Source organism: Haemaphysalis longicornis, unplaced genomic scaffold (genome assembly GCF_048455015.1).
Source record: "Haemaphysalis longicornis isolate Haplotype H1 unplaced genomic scaffold, Haemaphysalis longicornis Haplotype H1 scaffold_1, whole genome shotgun sequence".
Lineage (NCBI taxonomy): Eukaryota > Metazoa > Arthropoda > Arachnida > Ixodida > Ixodidae > Haemaphysalis > Haemaphysalis longicornis.
Window position 1 is genome coordinate 395,244,830 of NW_027526203.1, and position 25,982 is coordinate 395,270,811.

Here is a 25,982-nt window from a genome sequence, read left to right on the forward strand (position 1 = left end):
GCCCGACGGCGCTTTAACTTGGAAGAACTCCATGTTTTGGAGAGCCGTTAGCAAAAAGACGCCGGCTTATTAGGCCGCAGGTTAGCGAACACGGGCGGTCCGCGGGTCTTGAGGGTACAGCCTTTCTTCCAAGCATCATTCGTCACCCGCTGACGGCGAACTGCAACCTGTCATTGCATCCATATTATGGGGGCATGGGCTGTAGACTCGCATCCTTCCCTACAGGCAGTCTTCAAAATCCATTCTGTAGCACTAAACCATAAAACAAAAATAAGAAAATGACGGCCGCACCTTGCTTTCGCGCCACGGCGAAGGCGATAACATGACGGGAAGTAAAAAGGCCGGGTGAACTTCCGTCAACATTACGGGCAAAGCGCGTAAGTTGTCTAACTGGGTCACGGGGCGCTACTCACCAATCCAATTTTAAACCGAAATTTGCGCCTATACGTGCTGAATGAGACAATTCTAGCAGAAATTTTTTTTTTCTCTTGCACACAAACAAAAAGTACTGAAGTGTACATTCGTAAGCGTAAGTGCAAGGGGACCATGCATTTACCTCTCCAGACAACTGGCGTCAAAAGGAGTAACAGTTGATGCTTCTTTTTCTTTTTTTTCTACAGAGAAGCTGCCTTGCGCTAGGTTCGGACGAAAACTGTGTGCGTCCATCGATCGGGTAGCGTCAACAAAATCGCATGCGCTCACTACAGAGCCAGTGTACAGCCGGTAAAAGGCTTGTCTATAACACAGCTTTCGTACTCTCAGCCCCATCCTGCCCCGCCTGAGTGGGATTTGAATAAAACTACTGCGGAATTCTGAAGTCTTAGCCCTTCGCTTTTGTCTCCGACATGTTTGGAATGAGTATGTTTCGGCAGCTTTCGGATGTAGCTGGTTGAAGTCGAAACCGCTGTTATAGACAAGCGTTTTACCGACTGTACAAGGCTATTAAGCGCTTAATATAATATCGGTACTTAAAAAAATAATACTAAAGCTGGCCGTTAATTAGAAGACGACTCTGTCGTTAGGCCGGTTTTCATTTGCTTGTAGTAAATTATTCACAGTGAAGTTGTCAACGTAACAGAATTCCCGTCCGCTGTCAATACCTGGCCGTCTATACGGAGGGAATATGGTGAAAGAAAACGGCAATAACTCTTGCTTTATCGAAACTATCCCGAAACAAATTATATAAGAATAAATTTAAAACTCTAAAGAAGTTATATGTGCCTTTAGTCGATCAATATAGCAAGTCACCATACATAACTTAAATACATAACCCAACCATACACCATGCATAACTCAACAGCCGTCGGACGGCACTTGCGTGTAAAAAGTTTTGACATCTGTTACCCGCAAAGAACGGTGGTAACGGAGGGTGCGGGATATTTTTAAAGCGGAAAGTTCCGTATACGTTGCTTTATCAAACCTAAATTGAGTTGTTTTTTTTTTTTGTTTTCACTTCATTATAGATTTTCATGGATACTTGATTGAATGATTATGAGGTTTGACGCGCCGACGTTACACAGGCGATGAGGCGCGCCGTAGTGGAGGGCTACGGATTAATTTTGACCACCTGGGAATCTCTAAAGCGCCGAAATCTCGAACACGCGGGCGTTTTCGCTTTTTGCTTCCATCAGAAAAGCGGTTTTTCATGAAATACAAATAAGCAAGGCATTTAAATTATCAGAAAAGTCATCCACACCTAACGCAACTTCAATGGCATATCTTACAACTGGGCGATAATAAACATGATTTATCAACAACGATGAATTTACGCCGCACTGGCTTTAAATCCCGCTCCCCTCGCATAAGGAACGGGATCCCATATTCCCCCTCTCAATGGAGAGTTTTCGCAGAGCGGAGAACCGGTCCCGGTATGGCACGCGGTACACCCGCGCATGCGCACAACGCTTTTCCGTCTCTGCGCACGCGCAGTAGCGCCCGTCGCCAATCGGGTACCTCAAGCCCCTTAATCGGCTTTTAGCCGATGAAGGGACTTTACGGCTACCCTGCCGGTTCCCCGCTCTGCTATAACTCTCTGATGATGAACAGGGGCGCTTAGCACCGGAGCGTAACGCGAGAAGCGCAATGAGAAACAGGACCTCGGCCCTTGCGAGAGACGAAGACGCCAACTCTGACGAGTTTCCCCCAGTAATGCTGCTTGTTGAGGTGAAGAATAGCAAACCATTACAACACGCATGCAAGTTATCTCTGCCAACCACGCCACTGCTTCACTTTAATTAGACTAAACCCGCCTACGACATGCTACATACCAAACGAACTGACGTATTTCCCTTAAACAAGGTCCGGGTCGAAAAGCATAACAACGTATCTCGGACGTTTTGCCAGAAGCCTGCTGCTGGCGTACGATAAATTAAACTCGGGCCGACTGCTGTTAAAGGGGGACGCCCAAAACAGCCGTTCTGAGCAGTTTAGTGACACCTCAGTTGAGCACTTAGTGATCTAAATAAGTACTTAGAATCTATTGTCTAAAAGCCAACACACAGGTTCCACAAGTCTCCTACAGTTACACCTCAAATACATCATGCAATGTCTTGTGCAAAGATCCGTTGCAGCGTGCCGCGCGCCAACAGAAGCCCGGAGCACGTTTACAGTTTCCCGGAGCAAAAATACTGAGCATAAGAAAATGATAAAAGTGCTTGAAAAATTTTCTGGCGTAGCTGCTTCTCTTGTTGCTGTGTTCTTTTATTTTGCCTCCGCACTGCCTTCAGCCTTGAAATGTTTCTTATAACTGCCGGTCAGTCAGCATCGCTCGCACGTACGCGCTGATAGCCGATCACGGAAGGGTCCACAACGGGTGAAAGCCCAGCGATAATAGTACCTGCCACGATAGCTGGACCTTTAGAAAAGATACCGCGGTTTCAGGTAGAAACGCACAATATATCGCCCCTCCCTGTGCTGTTTCCTGTGTATCTATTTTTCGTTACCGACGACGAAGTGTAATAGATGCCCTGCTTCCGAAAAAAAAAAAAAAAAAAAAAAACCGCCCCCTCCCTTTTTTCCACCCACATGTATAAACACACAGACAGCGGACTCCACGCACGACCAAAGGTGACACACGCCCGAAGGGTTTTATGCGTTTGGCCACAAAGGTATCCTCAAAACATTCTGCCGACCACATGTTGTGCGTCTGTTATCACACTAACAGGGCTGAGACAGCTGAATCAGATTTGGGAGCAGTTTTTGGAGCAGCGAAATCTCAATTTTGGAGCAGAGGAACCTTGATTTGGAGCAGAAGAACGACATTTATTATGTCACCTTATAGGAGCCTAAAAAATTAAATTTGTTGCAACTTTGGAAACTTGGCAAGTGCACTTTTTGATCGGTTTTGAACGTACATAACACTGAAACAGCCTTTCCATAACGTTTTTTCTACCAAAGTATCACAAGGAACGAACTGCACTTCCTTTTTACAAACCATTTTTAAATTCCTAGGCTCTATGCATAGATAGCGTGGAGTTCCGTTCAAAATATCGAATTGAAAAACTAAGCAATCGTAAGGAATTTTTATTATCATGTGAATGCCGAAATTGTTATTTTTGTAATCCCAGGCTCGGGTTTACGCACAGGGTTTACAAGTGTAGAGCCACGGCAGAAGTTGCGCTAAGTGAGGTGACAGTCGTCGCACCCCACCAGCCCTCCCATTTCAATCACCAAGGTGCACGTTCACTACAATCGTGATTTGAGTAACGTTGATATGTTTGGCCACCTCCCTCTTGGCATTAAATTTCACTTCAGATAAATGAACCATTATTTCTAGCGTGAAATAATAGCCCGCCCCACTATCGGACACTGCTTGAACCTTTTGCGGCGATGTAGCCTGCGCCGCCACTTCTGCAGCGTCGATCGTCCAATTGCCGCCGCTCGCAAGATCGCTGTCAAAGGCAGCAACAACTCAGCGTTTCAAAATACCGCAATGAGTCTGAGATTTCACTTCAAGCACGCACCGGCCTCACACTCAAGGCCGAAACACGGAGAATTCGCGGGCGCCATGTTGTTTTTGAATTCCCGTCTTTCCGATTCCCGCAACAGATCAAATGACTAAATGCAAACCCGGCCGACCCCCATATTTAAAACCAAGGCAGAAATCGGCGAAGAGCACTTTGTCTGAACCACAAGCAACTGCTTCGCCCTGCGGCCACGTTTTCACATCTTCACCACACCAAGATGGCGGCGACCAGTAATGTCGTTCCGGAGATACGGCGCTCCGAAAATGGCGGTTTTTTTCATGAACCTGCACAAGTAGTTTGACGCCTCAGTACACATAAGTATTTGTTCGACAGAACTTTGCAATGGTTTTCGATGGGAAAACTTTAAAAACGTACAGAATACAACATGTGCAACCCGACGTTGTGACTTTCGAAAAAAAAAACTATCTCAGGGACAATTTTATGCAAGTTTCTTATTGAATGATCAATCAACTAAACCTTCACAAACAGCATCCCCTTGGGGTTGATGGAAAAATGTGCCGTCAGTAAACATTTTCCCCCTGTGAAGCTGACGCAGCGTTAAAATCCTTGGCTCTCAGACTGTTTTGGAGCAGTTTGGCGCAATTTTTGCAATTTTCAAGCTTTCGGAGCAGCTTGGCGCAGGAAAACAAATTTGTATCAAGTCTGCGCAATATGCGCAGCTGTCTCACCCCTGCACTAACCCCCCTTTCATCTCAAACGCCCAACGGTCACTGCGCAACCAAGACGCTTTAATCTTCAAAATAGTGTCTCTGCGGTTGTCTTTGGCACTTTAACGGCACTTTTTTTTCCCTCTCTGCCAACCAGCCCGAACCCGCTCCCCAAGGTCCACTGACGTCAGGAGTTGGGGTTATAAACGAGTACAGAAGGAAAAAGTCGCATTTTGTGAAGCAATGCACTGAAACATGTATCCTTGGCAAATGTGTATGTATATATATATATATATATCAAGGTTGCAGTCGTCATTGCCAGTGCTATTCGGCTGTTTCCGAGATATTTAATAGTGCCGAATGACGTGTGTTTGTCATGTTTCTTTAATACAGTGCGAAATAGGCGAAAATATAGGTCGAGAAAAAATCCGCCGTTTTTTCTCGACTTATATTTTCGCCTATTTCGCACTGTATTAAAGAAACATGACAAACACACGTCATTCGGCACTATTAAATATCTCGGAAACAGCCGAATAGCACTGGCAATGACGACTGCAACCTTGATATGTGTCCTTACTGAGTCCCTCGTCCCGTATCTCTCTCTCTCTCTCTCTCTCTATATATATATATATATATATATATATATATACATACACATACACACACACACGCTTGCTGTGCCAAGCCAATGAACGCCCCCACGACGTCACAGCTGCCTTTAGCTCAATGCTTTTGCACGTTCGCATGACGTGACTGCTCAGAACGCTGGTAGAATTACGACCCCGGTGACAACAAAAAACTAACGCACAATAACGGTTCCCCATTTTAACAGCGGAGCTGTTAAGGCCGAGCATTGTCCGTCCGTCGCACCAAAAAACCTCGAAGCGTGAGGGAAAGTGGCGAGGAGGAAAGGAGCCCACGAACAAGTCTTGGGGGTGCGCGCCTCAAGAAAAGAATGTGGTTATGGGGCTCCCGGGAATCGAACCCGGGACCTCTACGCCGTGAAACAGGCAACCTAACTACTGGGCCACCCCAAAGGCCCGATCGGTGCGGGGTCAGCAGCGGCGGGGAACAATAACATGTGCAGCCAGTTTGAAAGAAAAAAAAAAGCTTCCGGTGGTCGGAATCGAACCGGGGTCCTTCCCGTCATGAAACCGGGGTCTATCCGATTGATCTATCAACGCATTCCGGGGGCACAGCATTTCCTTTGAGTTCGCGGGGCGTTGGCTTTGGACTTGGCGGCGGGTGCTAACGCGGTCCACTTCGGGAGAGATGTGAAAGCCTGCTGACGAAGCGATCCGTGCCTGCCGGTCATTGAGAAGTTTCAGCGGCAAGTTTGGAAATACATGTGAGGTGCAACAGCCGAGTCTCCAAGAAGGGAGAGGGTCCGCCAGCTCTGCTGTTTCTCCAGCCTTGCGCCGCTAGTGCAAGCTGCGCCAATTTCTTTCCAGCAAATGTGCACTTTATTTTCAAGAGCTAAGGGCTGAAACGGCCGCCATACACGCAAGTACCTACATCATGGAGCTTAGTACATGTTATTTATACGTATATACGGAAACCGCAAAAGTGCCTATGGCGCACGCTTGGGAAATACAGAACAGTTGTCAACGAACACGCAGGTAGGCTATTTCTCCGAACGGCGCTACCGAGAGCGCGGAACGCACATAGGGAACCTCGAGATTCTTCCTTCCTCAACCTTCGCGAGTGATTTGGCTGCTGTCGTGGCGCACTCCATTTCTGTGAGCGCCCACAGTAGTGCGGTCACAGAGATAGAACGGCACCCGCAAGACGTTACTGCAGTGCTCTCGCGGGCGATCATTTAAACATCTCCGAGTTCGGCGCACACGCCGCAAGATAGCGGAATTATGGAAATCATACGGTCGGCGTATAATGCATCTTTGTATTCTTTCAGCACATGACCGTGTGGCTGAAGCTAATGGCCTGGTCCTTTTGCACAGTTTCCTTGCCTCCTCCAGCGCGCAAAAGACAACACGCACGCTTGATCGAAGCCCGATCTGCTTTTGTGTTGCAAGAAAAATCAGTAAAAAAAAAAAAAAAAAAGATCTTTGAGGATATTTTCGTGATTTCGGCACTCTTCGAAGAACTCCACTTTTGGAGAATCTGGTAGGATACCCGGCAGAACTTCTGCGAGTTTTTTTTTTTTTTTTTTTTGAAGTGACACATAGTAGCAAAGAGCTTTCGACCAGTTAGCTCCGAGTGGCCATAGCGGAGAGAAGTGGCTTGTTTGTACATGGGCGCATAGTTCAAATGCGGTCATCGTCCAATTAAACCAAAAATACTGACGCGCGCGCGTGTGCGCGTTGGTATAAATATGGTAAATAAATAACTTATTTAGTGACCCTCAGTATAAACTCTTACAGTTCTAAGGAAGTCAGCAGTCATCACTTCTGTTCGTATGTTCGCAGCTTCTACGTTAAAACAGTCTTGTGCTCTGCCAATAAAACGATGCGCAGAAAGGTCACAGGCCGACATTCCTGCCACAAGAGGATGTGTAAGACACACAAATATAAATTTACGGACTGCACAGAATGCGTCATTTACATCGTTATGCTACCATGTGGCAGTCATTGCGTTGGCCAAACAGCGAGCTTTTAATATGACTGCCTTCGAGGGCATGGCATGCAGTAAGGCAAGAAAACAGTGCAGAGCGTTCGTTGACGTTTACTACCGACCGTACGCTGGGCCTGCCCTGTCTTCGATAAAAGCGCTGTTGAAGCCAAGTGCAAAAATTAGATTACCATTCTGTGTACACGCTGTCGACTGCGATAATCGGAGCAACAGCGCGCACCTGTGCGCACGTCGATAACTATTCGGTGTACCTGAGCATTCATAGGCGTGAGTGGCGATACATAACGCATAAGGGGTGTTTCAAGTCATTTTGGACACAGCGGTTTTTTTAAGAAAACTGAGGGAACCACGAATGCCGTTTTTTCTTCTTCGATAGTTTATACGAAACATTAACATTAACCCAAAGAGTAACAAACAAATCAGGGTTCAGCCTTCGGCCACGGAATTGGTACTGACATAGCCAACACGACAGGTGATGGTCGTACTTAGGCACGCCCACATTGCCCCCCCCATCCGCCTTTGACTATCGTGAGAAAGAGAGAGGAACACTCCCCGCGTTCAGCTGGCGCTAGTGATAAGCACGGTCACGATTGTCACTGTGGCGATGGGAAGTACGTTCCTTACGTAAAAGACACAGGATTTTGCTGGAAGCCAGGGATATGCCCCATTCTATAAGAAAATTGTTTTTAGCTTCAAACCAGTGGCTTCAGGGCACATGTGCATTAATAAGTTGGAGACGGGAAACATAAAAGCCAGTCCACTTTAAAAAAAAATCCTGAACCATGATTGTAGTTAGCTCGCCCGGAAATACGGTCCAGCCCGATTGTAACGAACACATCGGGAAACTTAAATCAGTTTGTTATATCCGCTTTTCGTTATATCTGGACACGATACCTATGTATACAAATGGTAGCGAGAAACGAAGATTTGTTCGTTATAGCCACTATTTCGTTGAAACCGGGTAAGCTATAAGCGGGCTATACTGTACATTATGGTTCTAGCTACGAACGCGCGTTTCGGGAAGATAAGTTCGTAGAATGAGCTAGAAGGCTAATATATTCGAAAGCGGAGTTTGGGGACGATCGCAAATCACTTTCGGTATTTCTTTAAAGGAGCCATGAAGAGAAAACACAAGTTTGGTTCATTCGAAAGATTGCCTCGTTAGAACCATAACGACACCACTTATAACGCAAACTTCGCTCAAATAAGCTACATAATTAGGAAAAACGGGAATGGTCATGCGACCCACCAGCTCATTTCCCGCAACAGAACCTATGCCGTCACATGGGCTAAGCTCTGCGATTGGCGGAGGCCGGCAAAAGCAAACGCATGTTAGGCAGGGCTTACAGTTTGCATAGCGAGCTAAATGCCCGTGAAACATACTGCACATTCTTTTTATGACAAAGAACGGTGGAGTGAACGGTTGAAGTTCCGAACGAACACGCAAGCGTGTGCGCCAATGCGTACGAAACAACCGCCTGGCCGAGCTCGACATCTCGCCGTCGCGCAGACGAATTTTCGGGTTCGAGGCGCTCTGACCTTGGAGGAAAAAAGCCGTAAACACCGCGCATTGACGCTCGTATCTTTCTGGTCGAAGCAGAGAGCTCGCGCGAACGGCTTTCCATACACGACACCGGCCAACTGGCATAAGCGATACTGCTACTGAAGTTGAACTATTATTAACCGTAATAAAAATACGGCACATACGTACCAGTCTGTATTCGTCCGTGGCGACGGCGCTGACGAGGCAGCGGTGCCGACGGCAGGGCGTTCGTCTGTTGTGGCTATCGCGGAATGGTCGCTTTCCCGTCCACCGCGTATCCCACAACTCTTGCCGCTCGTGCACTTAGAAGCGTTGAGCGTTCAAGTGGTGTGAGGTTGTTAAATGCAAGCCCGAGCTCCTCGGCGAGAGTTTTGTTCTCCGGATCAGGCGATTCCATGACTAGGGCTGCGGGTGCACTAGGTTTTACTAGCATTTTTAAAATGGCCGCCGTCTCGGTCGACTCCCGCGTGTGGGTGCTACATGGAGTCGACATACTAAGTATCTGTTTCATGGACCGGCCCGTGTGACACCATTGCTCACGTCACCAAATGTGCAATTTTAGCGGGAGATTTAAAATTTTGGCTTAAATTGCCTTATTTCTCAGTGAATAAAGCATCATTTGCTTCCGGGAAAGCGCTTGGGGTACTATGAAACACCTAATCTTTCGAATAAAACAAACTTTTGTTTTCTCTTCATGGCTCCTTTAAACTGGGCTAGCTTTGATTACTAAGGCGGAAGCATTATGTCCTCACGGTCCGAATTAAACAAAAATTCCTCGGGGCATTTAAACCTGCGTGCTTTGAATGGGAAATCACTATGGCTCCCCCTTGCGATACTTATCAAAAACTTATACATCGAGTATGGGTCATGCTGGTTTCCCGAAGCAACCAAATACGGATTCGTGGCTTCTCAGTACGAGTTCCGAATAGCCTGCGTTGGTAATCAATGTGGACGAAGAAAGGAAAGCGAAGACACGCAAACACGATACAGCAGTTTTCTGAACCATGCGCTCGTTGTGTGTTCCTGCCCGCTTTTTTTTTTTTTTCTATCATTACTCCATGACGGCGCGCGCACGTAGATTTTTCCTGCCATTCGATGCGTGAAAGGACGTTTTTTTTTTTTGTTTTGTTTTTTGGCTGGCGAGGAATATAAGGTTTCCGCAATAAAATCCGGGGCCTCGCGGAGAGCACCACGTGGAGAGACACGCGACGGCACGTAAGAAGAACAGGCGCCCCCCAGAAACCGAGAGCGCCGACTTAGGCGAGTTTAATAACACTTAATATAGTAATAATGTATAATAAGAATTTTTATAATATAATATAGTGAGTTTGTGCATATTAGTAAATAAAGTAAATGAAATAAACAAAATTCGTCGGGCACTGAAGTAAGTCCTAATGCTTTCGCATTCGAAGCATAAGCAACACTTCAGGGACCCTCCTTACAAACCAGGTGCCCTGAAACCAGTGGGCACAAGGTTCATGGGCCGATTTTTGTTAATTCGTGGTGGCACAATCTCCAGCATATATGTACTACTGGCTCTAATAAATCACCGGCGAAAAACAGCAGTCAGTCATCTTTTTTCTCGCATTCTTAAAACGCAGTGCCTAGAACAACTTGACGAAGAGGACTGGGTGTGTGCCTTCGTCTGTGGTGCTTTCAACGAACGGCCCAAGCCACCACGTCCAGAGTTGGAAAAGCATCGGCATCGGCGCAACACGTGGCGACGCTGGATCTCAGGGCATATTAGCGAAGACGAACGCTTTGCTTATTCGGTTGGGTGCAACTAGTTTTCGAACAAGGAGAACAAAGTGGACGAGCTACACTCGGGCTTGGCTTGGCAAGGCAACGCAACAGGCAGATCAGCACGTTTTCCATGCACTCCGCGCATTGGAAAGCATGCCGGTTCACCTGTCATGTCCCGCAGCGCAATAAAACGGCAAAGGAACAGGTGCCACTGTCAGCACCCCGAAGATTAACCGTACGTTCAATACTCAACAAGCGAGCGCACTCGCGATATCGACGTTCACGAGACGATCATTCCTGACATTTCGAACTATGCACTGAATAATGTACACAGACTTAAACGTCTTTAATTTTCGATGGGTTTCTTTTTGTTCCACTTCCCTCACGATCAAAGTTAACCCATTACGAGGCACGTCCTATACGCAACGAGCCCCTGCCACAACGGCTCCCTAAAACGGAGGAAAAAGTAGAGCATAGTACCATGACATGCTAAGATACATCATTGCACGCCGCCTGAGTTTGCATTGGTACAGAGAAACAAACGAGCATAAAATAGTGCACGAAGCATATACAGCATTTGATGTAGACAGACATGTCCCACAGCCGGCTTCATGAAAGGTGTTCGCGTGTGCGTAAACTTCCAGCAATTCGCTGAGAAACGAATTACTGCATAAAGAGCTGCTGTTTGGTTAGCCGTTAACACCCCAGCGCTACGTTCAGGAGAAAAAGCACAACGTGGCTTTTTTATTGCCCCGAACTCGCGACAATACGTTATGAACACCCCGTTAATCTCGATTCAACATGTGATGGCATTATGCTACCTAGAAAAAAATTAAACCGTTACAATCAGGTGACAAGGACTAATTAAGTTTAGGCAATCTGTTGCTTTGATACGAGTTCTCGTAACACGTACTTCAAAGCAACGTACAGTTTTGACTAAAAGAGCCATAATGAAACACGAACGATCGCAACAATCAATACAATGCACGGTATGATGAACAACCGTCATGTATCGCGTCGAAATCAATGAATGGTAGCGTGCATTCCTTGTTTAGCCGGTACTGCATGCCCGCAAAAGAGCCTCTATCGCCCGTGCCAGCAATGAAAAGTAAAACTGGTACTCACGAAGCTTCCATGCCCGCTTTGTTGCCTTTGCCATAGTCGCGAGCCCCGGAAATCAAAAGGCAATCCTACATAAAAATTTGGCCTCTTGCACGTTCAGTTCACCACGCATGATACGCTGCGTTGTCTCAAAGCGTCACTCCATTTCTGTGTAACGTCGCAAACCACGTTACGCACATCGCGATGAAGTTGTCATTCTGTCCACTTCGAATAATAAATCTGCAGGACGCCGAGGCCCGAAGCACACCCGCCAACACGCCAGGTTTATCCCACACCAGTCGAGCAACGCCACATCGAGTTCAGAGCGCGAGCGATTCGCTTTGACTGCAGTTGCTGCTCCGCTGCTCCCTCTGTACGACGGTTTTAAAATCCGGCGATGTGATTGGTCAAAACAAAAAAGGCAGCGATGGTAGCGATGTGATATAGAAGTAGTGCACCAGGCTGCGCGGCGCACGAATAGCTCTTGGTAACTAAAAAAACCTCCTGAACAGAAGTAGTCTTGCCGCCAGAGGACAGGGCAAACGCTAGCTATTGTAGTGAGCTGCGACATTTCAGACGTTTTAGTATAACATTTAAAACACGCTTTCAAATTTTTATTCATTTATATTTAAATAATATTGCTTTTAAAGCGCGAGGAAACATCATGCATACAGTCATTTTTGCTACATACGAACGAATATGCAGCCAACTTCGCCAACGTTGGTGTGAGCCATGGAGCCATGGTGTGAGCTTCCTTAGCAGTTGTCGCATAGAGTGATGCACTACTAAGATCTTTCGCCACTTTCGCAGATTGCTTCGACGGTTTCGGTTAGTGCTTCATCGTTGTGGCAGTTGGGCACGGTCTGGTCGGTCTGGTGCAGGGTGCTAGAGTAGTAGCACAGGCAGCACAGGTGTCAACGTTTGCTGAATGTTGCGTTTTGTCGCTGCTGCTAGTCATCGTGGTGCCACCATATCAGCAGTTGCCTGCCCTGCCGCGTTGTGCTGCTGACACTGGTCGTGTGTGCTGCACTAGCAACTCTAGGACTCTAGCTTAAAAGCCATGGTTATATTGCGTGCCTGTCGCTGGAAGTTCAATCACAGCGCATCATGCTGCGCAAAGTTGACTCGGAAACTGCATTACGAACAAGGTCAGGCTTCGAAAGAATACCTGAGAGAGTACTTCTACTTCGTTGACCATCAAGGAATGGTACGCATAGTTCTTCGTTTCGCGCAAAAATTATTTGAAGAAATTTACGCTTATTTTCTGGTGCGCAGCTTTTTCTAGACGACTCCAGAATGAAGAACTTCACATCGTGCTTCAAAGGTACTGTGATCTAGGTTAAGATTAATGTTCATTTTGGAAATTTTAAACTTGTGAAATTGCTATACATGGCGTGAATAAAAAAAAGCCAAACATAGCTTAGTCGTCTCGCCATCTGCGAAGTATACACAAAGGTACTGTGATCTAGGTTAAGATTAATGTTCATTTTGGAAATTTTAAACTGATGAAATTGCTATACATGGCGTGAATAAAAAAAAGCCAAACATAGCTTAGTCGTCTCGCCATCTGCGAAGTATACACATTCACTAACAATTATTGCGTAATTTTATAATCCTACATGCCCATTCAATAATTTAGTAAAAGACAAGGCTGAATAATTCACCATGACATTCCTTTCAAATATGTCCCTCACTTTCTATTTTCTTTTAGATCAGCACAACTTGTTCATTGCTCTGATTGAAATGTCGCAGTGCACAATAAAGGTGCAATGGTATTCACAGCAGCAACCTTGTGTTCTTTTCAGAGAAAAAATTCCTGGAGTTCTTCTTTCGCCGGTTGCGGCGCAACGAGACAGGAAAGTACGAGGCCGAGTTTCCTTTTGTCTCCCCCTGCGGCCGAGAAATGAACTTTGTGCGCTGCGACGACCTTCCATTTGTCTTCACACACGTTGTACAGTCGCCACAAGAAGAAGCGAAACCCTCAGACTCCAAAGGCTTCCTCCTCCACAACCATGCGGGCGATCTACTGAAGGTCGAGTTCACACCAGAGCACCTGTGCATGCCCGCTGGCACTGGCAGGGTCTACCACCCCGCCCCAGAGAGGGCAGGAGGGGTGGGCCTAGTCCGCTCGTTGCTAGCCATTGAACTGAGCAAGCATTTCACGTTTTCCGACGACAGTGAGAGGTCCCCGCCTACCCACTTTGACTGGAACGGAACTCGCTACGAGTTGACCAACACTCTGTTGCCCATTATCAGCCAGGTGTCAAGTTGGAGTGACACAGACCAGTTGTGATAATATGTAGCAGGGAGAGGGGTAGAGCGAAGCTGTGGTTAGCAAAGTGAGCACCAGTGGAAGGTGCAAAAGCTCATTTGAGGATTTTGTGACCATGTTGGAATACTGGGACTTCTGATGCTGTCTTCCTTCAACTGTCAGTATCAACACAATAAAGGATACCTGAAAAGTTAATGCAACTTGCCTTCACAACTGTAAATAACAAATTATTTAAATACATACGGGAACAAGCAGGGGAATGCAAAGTACTGCCTATAGTAGTGAAATTCAAACAAAACAGCAAAATGTCCATTTGCTGGCTTGTTTTAAAATCTCCACAGAAGCACAACTTAAAGGGGAAGTATAGCATGGACTCCTGTAATCTAAGCGCAATGTCATTCATTTACATCGTACAGAAGACTAGCCGTTTCAAAAAAAAAAAAAAAGTACCAACTTTCTAACTGATTTTGCTGCACATAAAAAATGATGAGCCAATACAACTTGGGGCTACTCAATTTACTAAGTGCACAGCTGAGTGCAAAAAGAATTCATGGCACTCCCACGACAGGGGAAGAAGACAAAACCGACAAGTTAAAATGATTCTGTGCAGGCACAACCCTGGAAACGTCTTGTACAAGACCCCTGCAACACTGTAAAGACACGTCTTCAGATTTCCGGCAACTGTAGCTCTACTTTCCAAGACTCAATGCATCTGCCAGCAATCGCACTTGGTCATTGTTTACACACATTATGTATGCAGCTGTGGTCTGGGCAGCAGTATTGCTCTGCCGCATGTTTCGTACACTTTTTGTTTGTAATGTTGCGCCGTGCAAGGCTATCTTATCCTGTCCGAGTGTGAAGTGAGCAATAGACCAGCAATGCAGGTGTATTCACAATCTTTTCACTTTGCAAGTTTTCGGAACTGCATCCCAGCATAAATGGCAGGCGACAAAATGTCATTCGATTCAGAAAGGGGACACTGGTGGGTCATACACTGAAAATATCGGTTCTATCAAATTTCAGGTGGCCCTTCCTGGGTTCGGGCACTTGGTTGAGGGTTTCACAGTTGGGGGTTTCAAAGCGCACTTGACATGGGGAAGGGGCCGTGAGGACAAAACGCATCCTTGTTAATTTTAAAGAACTAGCCTTTGGTATCAGTCACCTCGACTCCAGCCATCAAGGATGTTGTTTTTAGTGAGAAAAGATATACAAAATATCGAAAAACTTTCAAATTTTGCAGCGCGCAACATCAGCAGTGACGTAAAAGAAAATACAAAAAATACAGTTATCAGTGTGTTAACTCCACGTCAGCATTCAAGTGGCATGATTATAACAGGACTACAGGCACCACTACAATTGCACAGTCATGTTTCTTGGCAATGACTTTGGTGCAACTGCCAATTGCATAAACAGATCCCTGTGATGTCGTAAGGGCACAGTCAAAATGTGCTTGGTGGTATTGTAGGCGTATGTTATAATTAGGAGGACCTGGTTTCAAATTCTTGTGGTCCAGAGACATACATGGCTAGCATATCACCCAGGGTACAGCTGAAGCACTCCGTAAGGCCACTGGTCTGTAAGCGGTAGGCTGTAGTGGTCCTGTGGATAATAACGCGGCATGCCACGAGGATTGCCTCGATAACCTCGGAGAGGAAAACGCGGCCTCTGTCTCTGAGCAGCTCGCGAGGCGCACCATGATGGAGCACAAAACGGTGTAAAAGGGACGAAGTGACGTCACGTGCAATGCCGGCAGGTAACGCGGCTTTTTCCGCGTAGCGGGTGCGGTGGTCGACGGCGGCTGGTAACTCAGCAGTTCCCAGCAGCCGTCAACGATGGTGGTCCCTAAAGTCAATAACAACACGATGAAAAGGTTGGGCTGTGCATGGCAACGGCTGCAATGCACCTGCTTGTCAATCCGGTCATAACGTTCATCGCTAACAGTCGGCACAAGAACAAAACAAACTTGTGGACAAACGTGTACATTCTGTGCCAGTAGTAGCGCAGCTGGAGGCGGTGGTAAGTCTTGAGAACCCCAGCGTGAGCACACTGCGTATCTGTGTGAAAAGAATCGCAGGTTGTAGAGCACAAGTAGCAAGGAATGACAAGCAGCCATTTCCGGCATTCAGAGGGGTAGCTTTGGCGGCAAAGCAGTTCATCACGAATGGCAAGGTGGTAGGTTTGACGGCGGAGGGCTCGAGGTGCCGATGTCGTCGTCGGGTTTGAAAGAAGCGCCAAAATCGAATAAATCTATGGGCCTCTGCGCAGTACGGCTGTCATGTCAGCAAATGGAAGATGCTCGATAGCACTGCCTGCAGCGGTGAGAGAGGCAAAAGCGACAGTGACAGGTGAGCGGGAGAGCGCATCAGTGTCGGCATGCTACGGACGGAATGGTATATCACGCGGATATCGTATTCCTGGAGCCGGAGAGTTCAACGCCAAAGTTGTCCGAATGGATCTTTCAATGAGGAGAGCCAGCAAAAGGCATGATTGTCAGCGACAACATCGAATTGGCAGCCAAATAGTTAGGGGCGAGATTTGTCAATGGCCCATACGATGGCAAGGCACTCTTTCTCCGTGACGGAGTAGTTTGCTTGCGGCTTGTGTAAGCGACGACATACTTGTCAAACCCTGCTTTTCGCTGTGCAAACACAGCGCCCAAGCTGACACCACTGGCGTCAATATGAATTTCCATTGGCCCACATGGGTCGAAGTGCCGGAGACTAGGTGGAGACGTCAAGAGGCGGCGTAACATGGAAAAGGCCTCATGCATGCCGGTGACTAAGTGGGAATGTCTTTGGCTCCGCCAACGGTGATATCACTGAGGCAGACTTAGGATTGAATCGACGAAAATAGGAGCATAGGCCAATGAAACTGCGTAGTTTCTTCATGCTGGTCAGTTTGGGAAACACAGCAGCAGCTTGAAATTTGGCTGGATCGGGAAAAACACCATCCTTTGAGGAGCTTACGGGCAGCGCAAAACGGCACTTTTTAACCCTTTGATGGCAAAAACTTTATTTTTTTTTGTTTAAGATCGCAAAATCAATTTTATGATCTAGAAGGACTCCAGAAATCACAAATATGAAGTCAGAAAAAGATTAGGTTCATTAGGACAGACGCAATGAGGTGTCATTCCTGAGCAACAACGGGCGCTTGCTGCTCCATATATCGGTTGAACACGAGCACTACCTTGATCAGCATGGTTTATGGTTTAATTGGAGACCACAAAAGTAAAGTTGATATTGCTATCATTTGTAAGAACAATGAAACTGCACAACTTCGCTGACCTGTCATGAACCCATCCAGCCACCAGGCTCGATGCTAATCAACAGGCATAAACAAGTCTGATTTTTTAGTGGGGAAAAGTACGTGCTACCCTCTTTTTTTCACTTTTTGAAGGTCCAGGTACCTTTGTCTGTCAACATATGGTGTTAGACGTCCAAAACCCCACAAAGCCCGGGAGAAAAAAAAATGTTTGGGTTGGAGCAACACTGCGTATCAAATGGTTAAGGTTGAGTTGAAGGATGGCATCGGCCAGGCATTTCAATACTTGTTTGAGGCGCTGGAGGTGTGTCAAAAAGTCGGGGTAAAACTCAACGATGTCGTCCAGGTAGCACAAACGTATTTTCCATTTGAGTCCACGCAGAATAGTGTCCATCATTCGCTCAAAGTTAGCGGGAGCATTGCAGAGGCCAAATGGCATCACATTAAATTCGTACAACCCATCAGAGATGACAAAGGTGGTCGTTGGATGACCAGCGTCTGCCATAGGGACCTGCTAGTACCCAGATTGCAAATCCAAATAGGAGAAAAACTGAGTATCTTGCGAGGAGTCGAGAGTGTCGTCGATGTGGGGCAGAGGGTATATGTCTTTGCGAGTGATCTTGCTCAAATGGTGGTAATCGAGACAGAATCGGATGGAACCATCTTTCTTAACAAGGACAACGGGCGACGCCCAAGGGCTCTTTGAAGGGCCTATGACACTTCGGTGAAGCATGTCATGAACTTGTTCTTCTATAATGTGACAATCACCGGCCAACACGCGGTATGGTCTTTTCCACAATGGCGAATGGGACCTTGTTTCAATGTGGTGACTGATGGTGGAAGAGTGGCGCAAAGAGGTTTGGTCATAGTCAAAGGAGCTGCTGCATTTTTCCCAAGCAACATGTGGAAAGCGTAAGCCTCTGTACCTTTCAGAATGTGCTTGACCTTTTCGGTCTCCGGTATCAAGGAGTTCACATGCTTGCAAAGGTTGAGAATGTCTTCAATATATGGTGAAATTCTCCCCAGCCTGCTGCACTCAATCACAAAGGCTCTGTTCAGCGCAAAGCCTGCGTACAGCAGGGTAGCCAAACACTTCCACGAACCTTGTCTTAAAGCCTGGCCAGATCCGAAACTCAGCCTCATGGTTTCTAAACCACAGCTTCGCAACGTTGGTAAGGTAGAAGTTCATGCTGCTTAATTTTAGCATGTCGTCCCACTTATTATAGCTGCTCACCCTATCGTAGGAAGACAACCAATCGTCCACGTCCTGGTCGTCAATGCCACTGAAAGTGTAGGGGTCGCGCTGCCGGAGGGATCCAGAGCATATGATAGGCTGCTGGGGTGGGGACGCCATGTTGTGGTCATTTCGGGACATGGGGGTGCCCAGCTTCCTGCTTCATAGTTCCAGCCTTCCGCGATGTGAGGGGAACCCGACCTCCACCAAGATGCTCTGCCCATTGCCACTCAGACAGACATATGAGTAGGCACCTCCCTCAACTGAAATTCAGTGAACGAAAGACAAAAAAATAAATAAGATAGCCAGTGCAATGGCTCAGATAGCCACTGCAATGATAGCCACTGCAATGGTGTGCGTGCGTGTGAGCGTGTGTGACACACGCATGCACACACACCCACATATATAGAGATCACAATTATCAGCTACATACCCTAATTAAGCCTTAAAATATCATTGCTACCAAGCAGTGGCAAAGGGTGTACTTTCATTGACACTCGTACCAAGAACTGCTAAGTTACATACTATATTACAGAAAGGACCATGTTGTTTGCGGATTGATTCTACACCTGCTTTGGTGGTGCAGTGGCTGAAGCGTTGTGCTGTCAAGCACGAGGATGTGGCTTCAATCCCAGCTGCAGTGGCCATTTTTCTGACAGAAAACAAAAAATACGAATGCCCAAGTGCTGAGATTTCACTGCACGCTCAAGGTCCTCAGGTAGTCGAAATTCATTCATAGCACTCCACTATGGCAAGTTTCATAGCCCAGGTGCAGCTTCAACACATAAATACCTAAAAGACTTTTTCCTTGAATTACTACAATAATTTTGCCCGCATCATTCTTCCGTTGCAGTAGCTACGTTTTATGCAATATGAGGCAATGTCATCAGCCAAGAACGTATTTACTAATACATACTTTTTCTAGTAATGTACAGCAAAAAAATAACATGAAATTAAAACAGAAACCTACAACAAATCAAATGAGTTTGATTCATTGAGGCAAAATATTGACACTGCTTACGAGCATGATAGCTTGTCAATAATGCTGTGATAGCAATAGTTTTACCTGTACGGATATCATCATAGCCGTACAGGTAACCCTAAAAGTCACTCAAACAAGGGTTCATGAATGCAAGCAAATTTTTCCACAATATGACTTTCCAACTGATATTACAAGCCTGAATATCGTCATTCCATTTGGAAGGAGTGCCCACAAACATCAAAAGGCAAGGCCCCGCACGGAGGGGGAATTCGCTGAGAGCCAAAGTTTTAATCACATTCCGTGACACCTATACTACATTTATATGAACGACACCTTTGGCTTTTCTTTTTTTGGTGGGGGGTGGAGTTTGCATTTCATTTTGTCGTGGGAGTGCATGCCTTGGTTTCTGCAACAAGTGCATTTAATTGGGTAAGAAAACCAGAGGTATTCAGTCAACTTCACTTTTCTTTAGGTTGTAACAACGTCTGAGCAGGTTAATGCAGGCTTGTTTTCTTTGAAGAACCAACAACAGCCAGACTCGGAAAATGCAGAAAAATCATGTTCTAGGCACCATCAAATAATCAAACATATAATCAAGCATACAGCAACTTGGTTAGGCAAGGTTTAACACTGCACTAAGTGCCACCATAGAAAGCAGTCACGTCACACAATTGCCAACACAGAACAATAGTTCATGCACTGTAGAAGGAAAAACAATCGGCTTGTAGCCAAGGCTCAATGGAGTTCTCAGGTTAACAAAAGGAGATTACAGTGCACAACAGCCGACTTGCTCAGCTTTTTCCCACTGAAAACTATGACTACGTCGCATCCATTCCCTCAGAAACAAATGTACAGCACTGCCTGCAAGAACCCTAATTGTTGCTTTTCTTCACACAGTGGCAGCGCACAAAAACCTAGCCATTCTGCATTATGCAAAAACTATTCAAGCTTTGGAAGCTATTTCACAATTCTGGCAACATGGCACCACCCAGCACATAATCTTCCCTTAACCTTCCTTTTTCAAGCAACAAACTACCTCATGCTTATATCAATCATGCATGTTTTCAAAGTTAGGTTAAACGCAGTTAAACGCAGCACCTTACGTCTAACAAATAACACCATAATACTACAGCAGGAAACACTAAACATCGTTTGCTGCGATGCCATTGCATCTAGCAAGAGGAATTGATGGCGCAAACATATTTACAAATGCACTTTGTAATTAACGTGAGATATTTATCAACGAATTGTCAACAATTATGTTGCCTGAACAAACTGCAGTGATTTCTAAAGCTTCATTTGCACCCCATTACGTGGGCATTAAATTAGTGGGCACAGCAAAAATTTAAGAGCACGTGGCAGCACATCCTGTCAAGTGTGTAACGGTAAGAATGTTTTACAAAGTACAATGTCAAAATGTGTATGCTGCTATCACTTTAAAACGGGACCTTCTTATCTGTATTTTTGTTTTTTGTACCTGTAAGATTTGATGCACTAAAGTTTCCAACATGAGCTGGCGTAATTTTCGCGAACTGGCTTTTACAATTTGGGGCAAGCATTTTTCAGCAGAAGTCCAACACACATAGTAATGGGCGGCTCGGTAAAACCAGCATGGCAAGCCACAAGTATGGACATCAAGACGCTGTCTTCGAGAACACTTGCATACAGCCCCGTTTAACCCAGGTCAGCCCAATGCTGCTGGGCGAGTCTTCTGGCGTTTCTTCTCCAGAGTCCACCTGGAAAAATAACAACAAGGGAGAGAGAGAGATGGTTTAAAATCAAATCACTTGGGTTGCAATCACTCGGCCAACATGTCCTACGGAAGTGAGCAGAGTCAGCTGAATGGGGCGGAAGAAAGAAAGAAAGAACAGAAAGAAAGAGAAAGATGCCAGATGTGCTGCTCTGCGCACACCCACCATGCTTGGCTACTGTCTATAAATGGAGATGAGGCCTACTCTTTCGAGCTGGCTTTGCATTCTTTTGCTTAAATGGCTTCAGCATGTTTTCTTGAGACATTCCTTCACTCAGGAGGCTTCAGAACCTGGGCTTTTTCAGGAATGGCGCATCTCATGCTGTTGCACTAAAAGTTCCCACAGTGCTTGTTTTCACCATTGTCTCCTGATGCTTGTTTTCACCATTGTCTCCTGATGCCAAGAGTCGTCAAATTTCACTGTAAGCTTACTCCAATGGTGATATGGAGACAACGCTCTGACAATGTGGACAACCGTTGTCCACATTGGACAGGGATTGACTGCAGGTGCCTAAAATATTTCCATGCAACCCCGTAATGTGAAGACGACAAACATGGTAGCTGAATATGGTTGAGGTGGACAAACTCTTCATTGACAGGCCGCGCAAACACCAGACAGCAAGTTGTTATACACTCTGCACAGGGAAAAGGATCATGTAACGAAAGAACACAATCATGCCACTGGACATGTTTCTTCTGTCGGTGCTGACTCTCTACTGCAATGGTCTTTGTTGTGCCTACCTCAGCGGCAGCTGGGAAATGTGGCTACGCACAGAAGTTTACCTTAAAGGGACACTGAAGTGGTTTGTAAGCATTGCGGTATTACTAATGCAAATTGTAGTCTGCAGCCTCTAGGCCATGTTTCAACCACTCTCGCTGCATTTACACGACCTTATTCAGCAGAAAAATCAATTAGAAAATGCTGTACTCCTCTACATCCCCCTTGCCTAGTTCCTTTACGTTTTGTATGACGTCAAAACAAGATGGCTTGGCTTGCATGCGCTACTGCACAGCTCGCTGACCTTTCAAAAGAATCAGTTGGTCCAGCGTTTAGTCGGCCACCCGCCGGCGGGTCTTTGCAATTCGTTCACTCAATTGAAACAAAGCCAGGGATTGTTTGTGCCAGGAAAAATGTGCTTGTTAGTTTGTAGACTGTATCCAGCTCTAGGTCCAAGTCGCTCCACACAAACGCACATGCGATGCGTCGCTGACTGGTATGCTAGTAGAAAAGCCTAAGGCCAATTGAAAGCCGGAGAAGAGTCAGCAAAGTTAATATAGGTACTAAGGAACTAAAATCAAGCGAAACTTTTATCGTACAACGTAAAACTAGGGTGCGGGAAGCACTTTTTTTTTGCTGGTTGAACTAGCACAGCAGTCAGCAGAACGACCACACATTTGCGAATGCTTTTCCATCTAAAGAATGCAGATGCTCGACACGAGATACTGTGGGAATTTGGGGGACGCTCACTGCACGGGCGCTATACAAGAAATAGTCATCTAAGTCGTTTGAAATGCTAAAACTAACATTGCTGGCTCACGGCCGAGTGGTCTTCAGCACTAGGTACGTTTTTTTGCAAGTCGCAAGTTTGAAGCGCTGGCGAGTTCTTGTTGGCGTGGTGTTGCCATAAGCACCGACTGCTTGCGGCACAGTCCCGAATAGGCCGACCCTTGGCCTGGTGCGAACACGCCTCTTACGATTCAGGCACGAGCCAGGCAAGCACCAAAGGTAAGGGAAAAGCGCATCGCATTTGAGCATTTCCGGTGATGCGGAGGGTGCTCATCCACTGCGTACGCCTCAGCTAGTGATTGTTACGATTCGAAGCCGTGCTGGTTGGCTCATCTGACGCATTTTTAAAGGAGTTCTGCCACAAAATTTTCATGTTGTGTTTTTTCGCTGCTATGCGTGCCTACCAGCCCACTAATCATAGAATTACACATTGGACGGTCGGCATTCATTTACGGCGTCGTTTATTCGTCTCGGTTTCGGTTTCGACAAAACGAACGCCGAGCGGCCGCCATGACAGGAGGTATCACGTGACGTCACCATTCTTGCCAAACCGCTCCCGCTCTGGACGCGCGCGCGAGCGAGCGCATGCGCACGCCCAGACCGGCCAAGGTCTTCACTATCCCCACGCGCGTGGGCAGCATGACATCAGTCTTAAAACCATGACGTGTACACACGCCGGAGCAGCTCGCGCCAACCACAGCCAGCGCGTCGGCTTCGTCACGCGAGCCCCGACGTCGGCAGTTTGGGGAAAAAAGCAGATGATGTCATGTCGGCCCTCTCTGGACTTTCTCGTGTGGGCGAAGATTAAATGGATTTAAAATATGTTACGCCGAACGGTTTCTGTTGAAACTTGCTGGGAGATATCTCCTGATAAAAAGGAAGCATTTTACATAGTTATCTCAGCTTTAAAATTTCATGTCAGCACTCCTTTACCAGCGAAGCTGTTCACAGCAAATTGTAATTTTTGATGTCTGCAGTTAAAAATAACAAGAAATTGCTGAGCGCTTGCACATGAGCACGGGCCTCGCGGCGACCTTCTGGCAGTTAAAGGGACACTGAAGTGATATGTAAACATTGCGGGATTACTTGCGCAAATTGTAGTCCGGAGTCCCCAGGCCATGTTTCGACCACCCTGGGCGCGTTTACGCGATTTTACTTAGTAGAAAAATTAATTCGAAAATGCTCTCCTCCTCTCTTTACGCTCGCCCATTTTCTGCGGCGTTTTCGTGTGACGTCAGGAGGGGATAAGCTGGCAATTGGCTGCGCCTGGCTGCGCTACTGCACGGTTCCCCGGCCTTCAGACAGAGTCAGTCGGCCCAGCGTTTCGTCCGCCGGCTGCCGACGGGTCGTCGCAATTCGTTCGCTCAGTTGAAACGAAGCCAGGACACGTTTGTGAATGGTAGAATTTGCCTTTCTTTACTTGGTTAGTTTGTACACTGTATCTAGCTCCAAGTCAAGGTCGCTTCACGCAAGCGCTGCACAAGCGCACATGCAACGCTTCGCTGACTGGTATGCCAGTAGGAAAATATAAAGCCTCTTGAAGGCGGGAGAAGAGTCAGCGAAGTCAATATAGGTACTAAGGAAATAAAATCAACTGATATTTTTACCGTACAGCGTAAACCTAGGGTGCGAAAAGCACTTTTTTGCGCTGGGCGAACAAGCACAGCGGTCAGCAGCACGACTACGCATCTGCGAACGCTTTTCCGTCTACGAAATGCAATTGCTAGACGTGAGCTATTGTGGAAACTCGGGCGACGCTTACTGCACGAGCGCAATACAACAAATAGTCACCTAAGCTGCTTGAAATGCCAAAACTAAAGAAAAGTGTAAACTGGTTGTACAATATATACCCTATATTACCAATGCCAGCGGAGCCCGCTTCGTGGCCGAGCGGTCTGGGTTGCTAGGTATGCCACCGCAAGTATTTTGCAAGTCACGAGTTCGAATCCCCGCGGGTACGTGCTTTTTTTTTTTTTTTTTTTTTTTTTTTTCATTTTCCGCCGATGATTTCTATATTGAGTTCACCTTTTTTTGGGCCGCAACGTTCATGGCTCCACGAACTAGTTCACAAAACGCGCGCAGGCTGGCACTGGCGCGCTAGCGAGTTCTCGTTGGCGTGCCGTTGCCATAAGCACCGACTGCTTGCAGGCAGTGGGCACAGGCCAGAATGAACAGACCCTTGGCCTGGTGCGAACACGCTTTTTACGACACATGCATGAGGGAGGCAAGCTGCAAATATGGGGAAAAAGCGCATGACATTTGGGCGTCTGCGGGTACGCGGAGGGCGTTCATGCAGTGCGTAGGTTTCGGCTAGTGAATGCTACGATTCCAATCCGTCCTAGGAGGCTTATCTTTATGCATTTTTACAGCTGACAACATGGCAGAAGCGCGGTACGATGATTACTGAGTTATTGAGAATGCCCATCCAACAACGCCAACGGTTGTGTTTTACAGAACCGAAACCGAAACCGAAACTTGTTTGGTTGCTCACCTTGGGCACCGTCCAATCACGGTGCCCGCTCCTCCTAACATCACAGCTTTAGTTGGTGCGGCCGCCGCAAACCGCGCATGGTAGTTTTTCTTCTTTCGCGCTTTGTAAAATAATTACCGATTTGTCAACCGAATAAACGATGAAAAGTGTGCTAATTTGAGCCAGTCTACGCAGTGCAAGCAAAAACGGGAGCTTGACAAATTCACTTCCTTTAACAAAACCAAGAAAATGCCTAGCGCTCATGTGTGCGTGCCTCGCAACGACTGCCCAGCGTCCCCTGCGCACGCTTGTCAAGCCAAGCATACCCACTTAGGGAGATTGGCCAAGATTGGCCAATAAAACCACAGCGTTCGCCGTAATTGTGGCAACACTTGCTCGGAACGAGTGAGACTGCAGCGTTCGCCATAATCTTGGCAACACTCGCTCGGAAAGAGAAAGACAGGTCATAGCGTACGCCCCTTCAAGGTGATCTCCAATGATTATCACTTCCAAAAAAAAACGAAGGAAGTTCACACTTATAGCAACAATGATGGAGTAAAGGTTGCTGCGGCAGCGAAGAAAAAGTAAATTGGTTGCAATGATAGACTTAAACTGTCGTGATGGTCGTGAAGGTTGCATACACCTTCGCTACCTTCAAGTCTTATGCGTTAATTAGAGCTTCCTTCATTTTTTTTACAGCCGACAACATGGCAGAAACGCAGTACGCCAATTACCTAAATATCGAGAATGCCTATCCAACGATGACGTTGGATGCCAAGCGTGTTGTTTCACAGAACCGAAACCGAAACTGGTTTGAATTCTAATCTTGGACATCGTCCAATCATGTAGCACCTTGTATTTACGCCACTGCTGTTAGTTGGTGCGGCTACTGCAAAC

The 25,982-nt window shown here is 46.6% G+C and overlaps 3 protein-coding genes across 9 annotated transcripts in view; 1 reads left to right on the top strand and 2 right to left on the bottom strand.

The window, feature by feature from the left end:
• The window catches only part of Kat80 (katanin p80), a 259,184-nt gene extending 247,208 nt beyond the window's left edge, over positions 1 to 11,976 (bottom strand). For all 4 annotated transcript variants that reach the window (XM_077686673.1, XM_077686671.1, XM_077686672.1 and 1 more), the window contains exon 1: positions 11,634 to 11,976. In XM_077686673.1, coding sequence (XP_077542799.1) covers positions 11,634 to 11,667 — 34 coding nt within the window. In that variant the 5' untranslated portion in view covers positions 11,668 to 11,976. The remainder of the gene's footprint in view (positions 1 to 11,633) is intronic.
• Positions 11,977 to 12,395: 419 nt separating this feature from the next.
• Positions 12,396 to 14,076, top strand: LOC144155325 (UPF0598 protein CG30010). Its single transcript, XM_077686680.1, has 3 exons — positions 12,396 to 12,816; positions 12,885 to 12,933; positions 13,415 to 14,076. The coding sequence occupies exons 1-3, from the start codon at positions 12,670 to 12,672 to the stop codon at positions 13,900 to 13,902; spliced, it is 684 nt and encodes a 227-aa protein (XP_077542806.1). The 5' UTR covers positions 12,396 to 12,669; the 3' UTR covers positions 13,903 to 14,076.
• Positions 14,077 to 19,899: 5,823 nt separating this feature from the next.
• Positions 19,900 to 25,982, bottom strand: part of Peo (ubiquitin E2 variant domain-containing protein pendolino) — a 46,637-nt gene continuing 40,554 nt past the window's right edge. For all 4 annotated transcript variants that reach the window (XM_077686678.1, XM_077686676.1, XM_077686677.1 and 1 more), the window contains exon 9: positions 19,900 to 21,094. In XM_077686678.1, the coding sequence (XP_077542804.1) occupies positions 20,993 to 21,094 (102 nt within the window). In that variant the 3' untranslated portion in view covers positions 19,900 to 20,992. The remainder of the gene's footprint in view (positions 21,095 to 25,982) is intronic.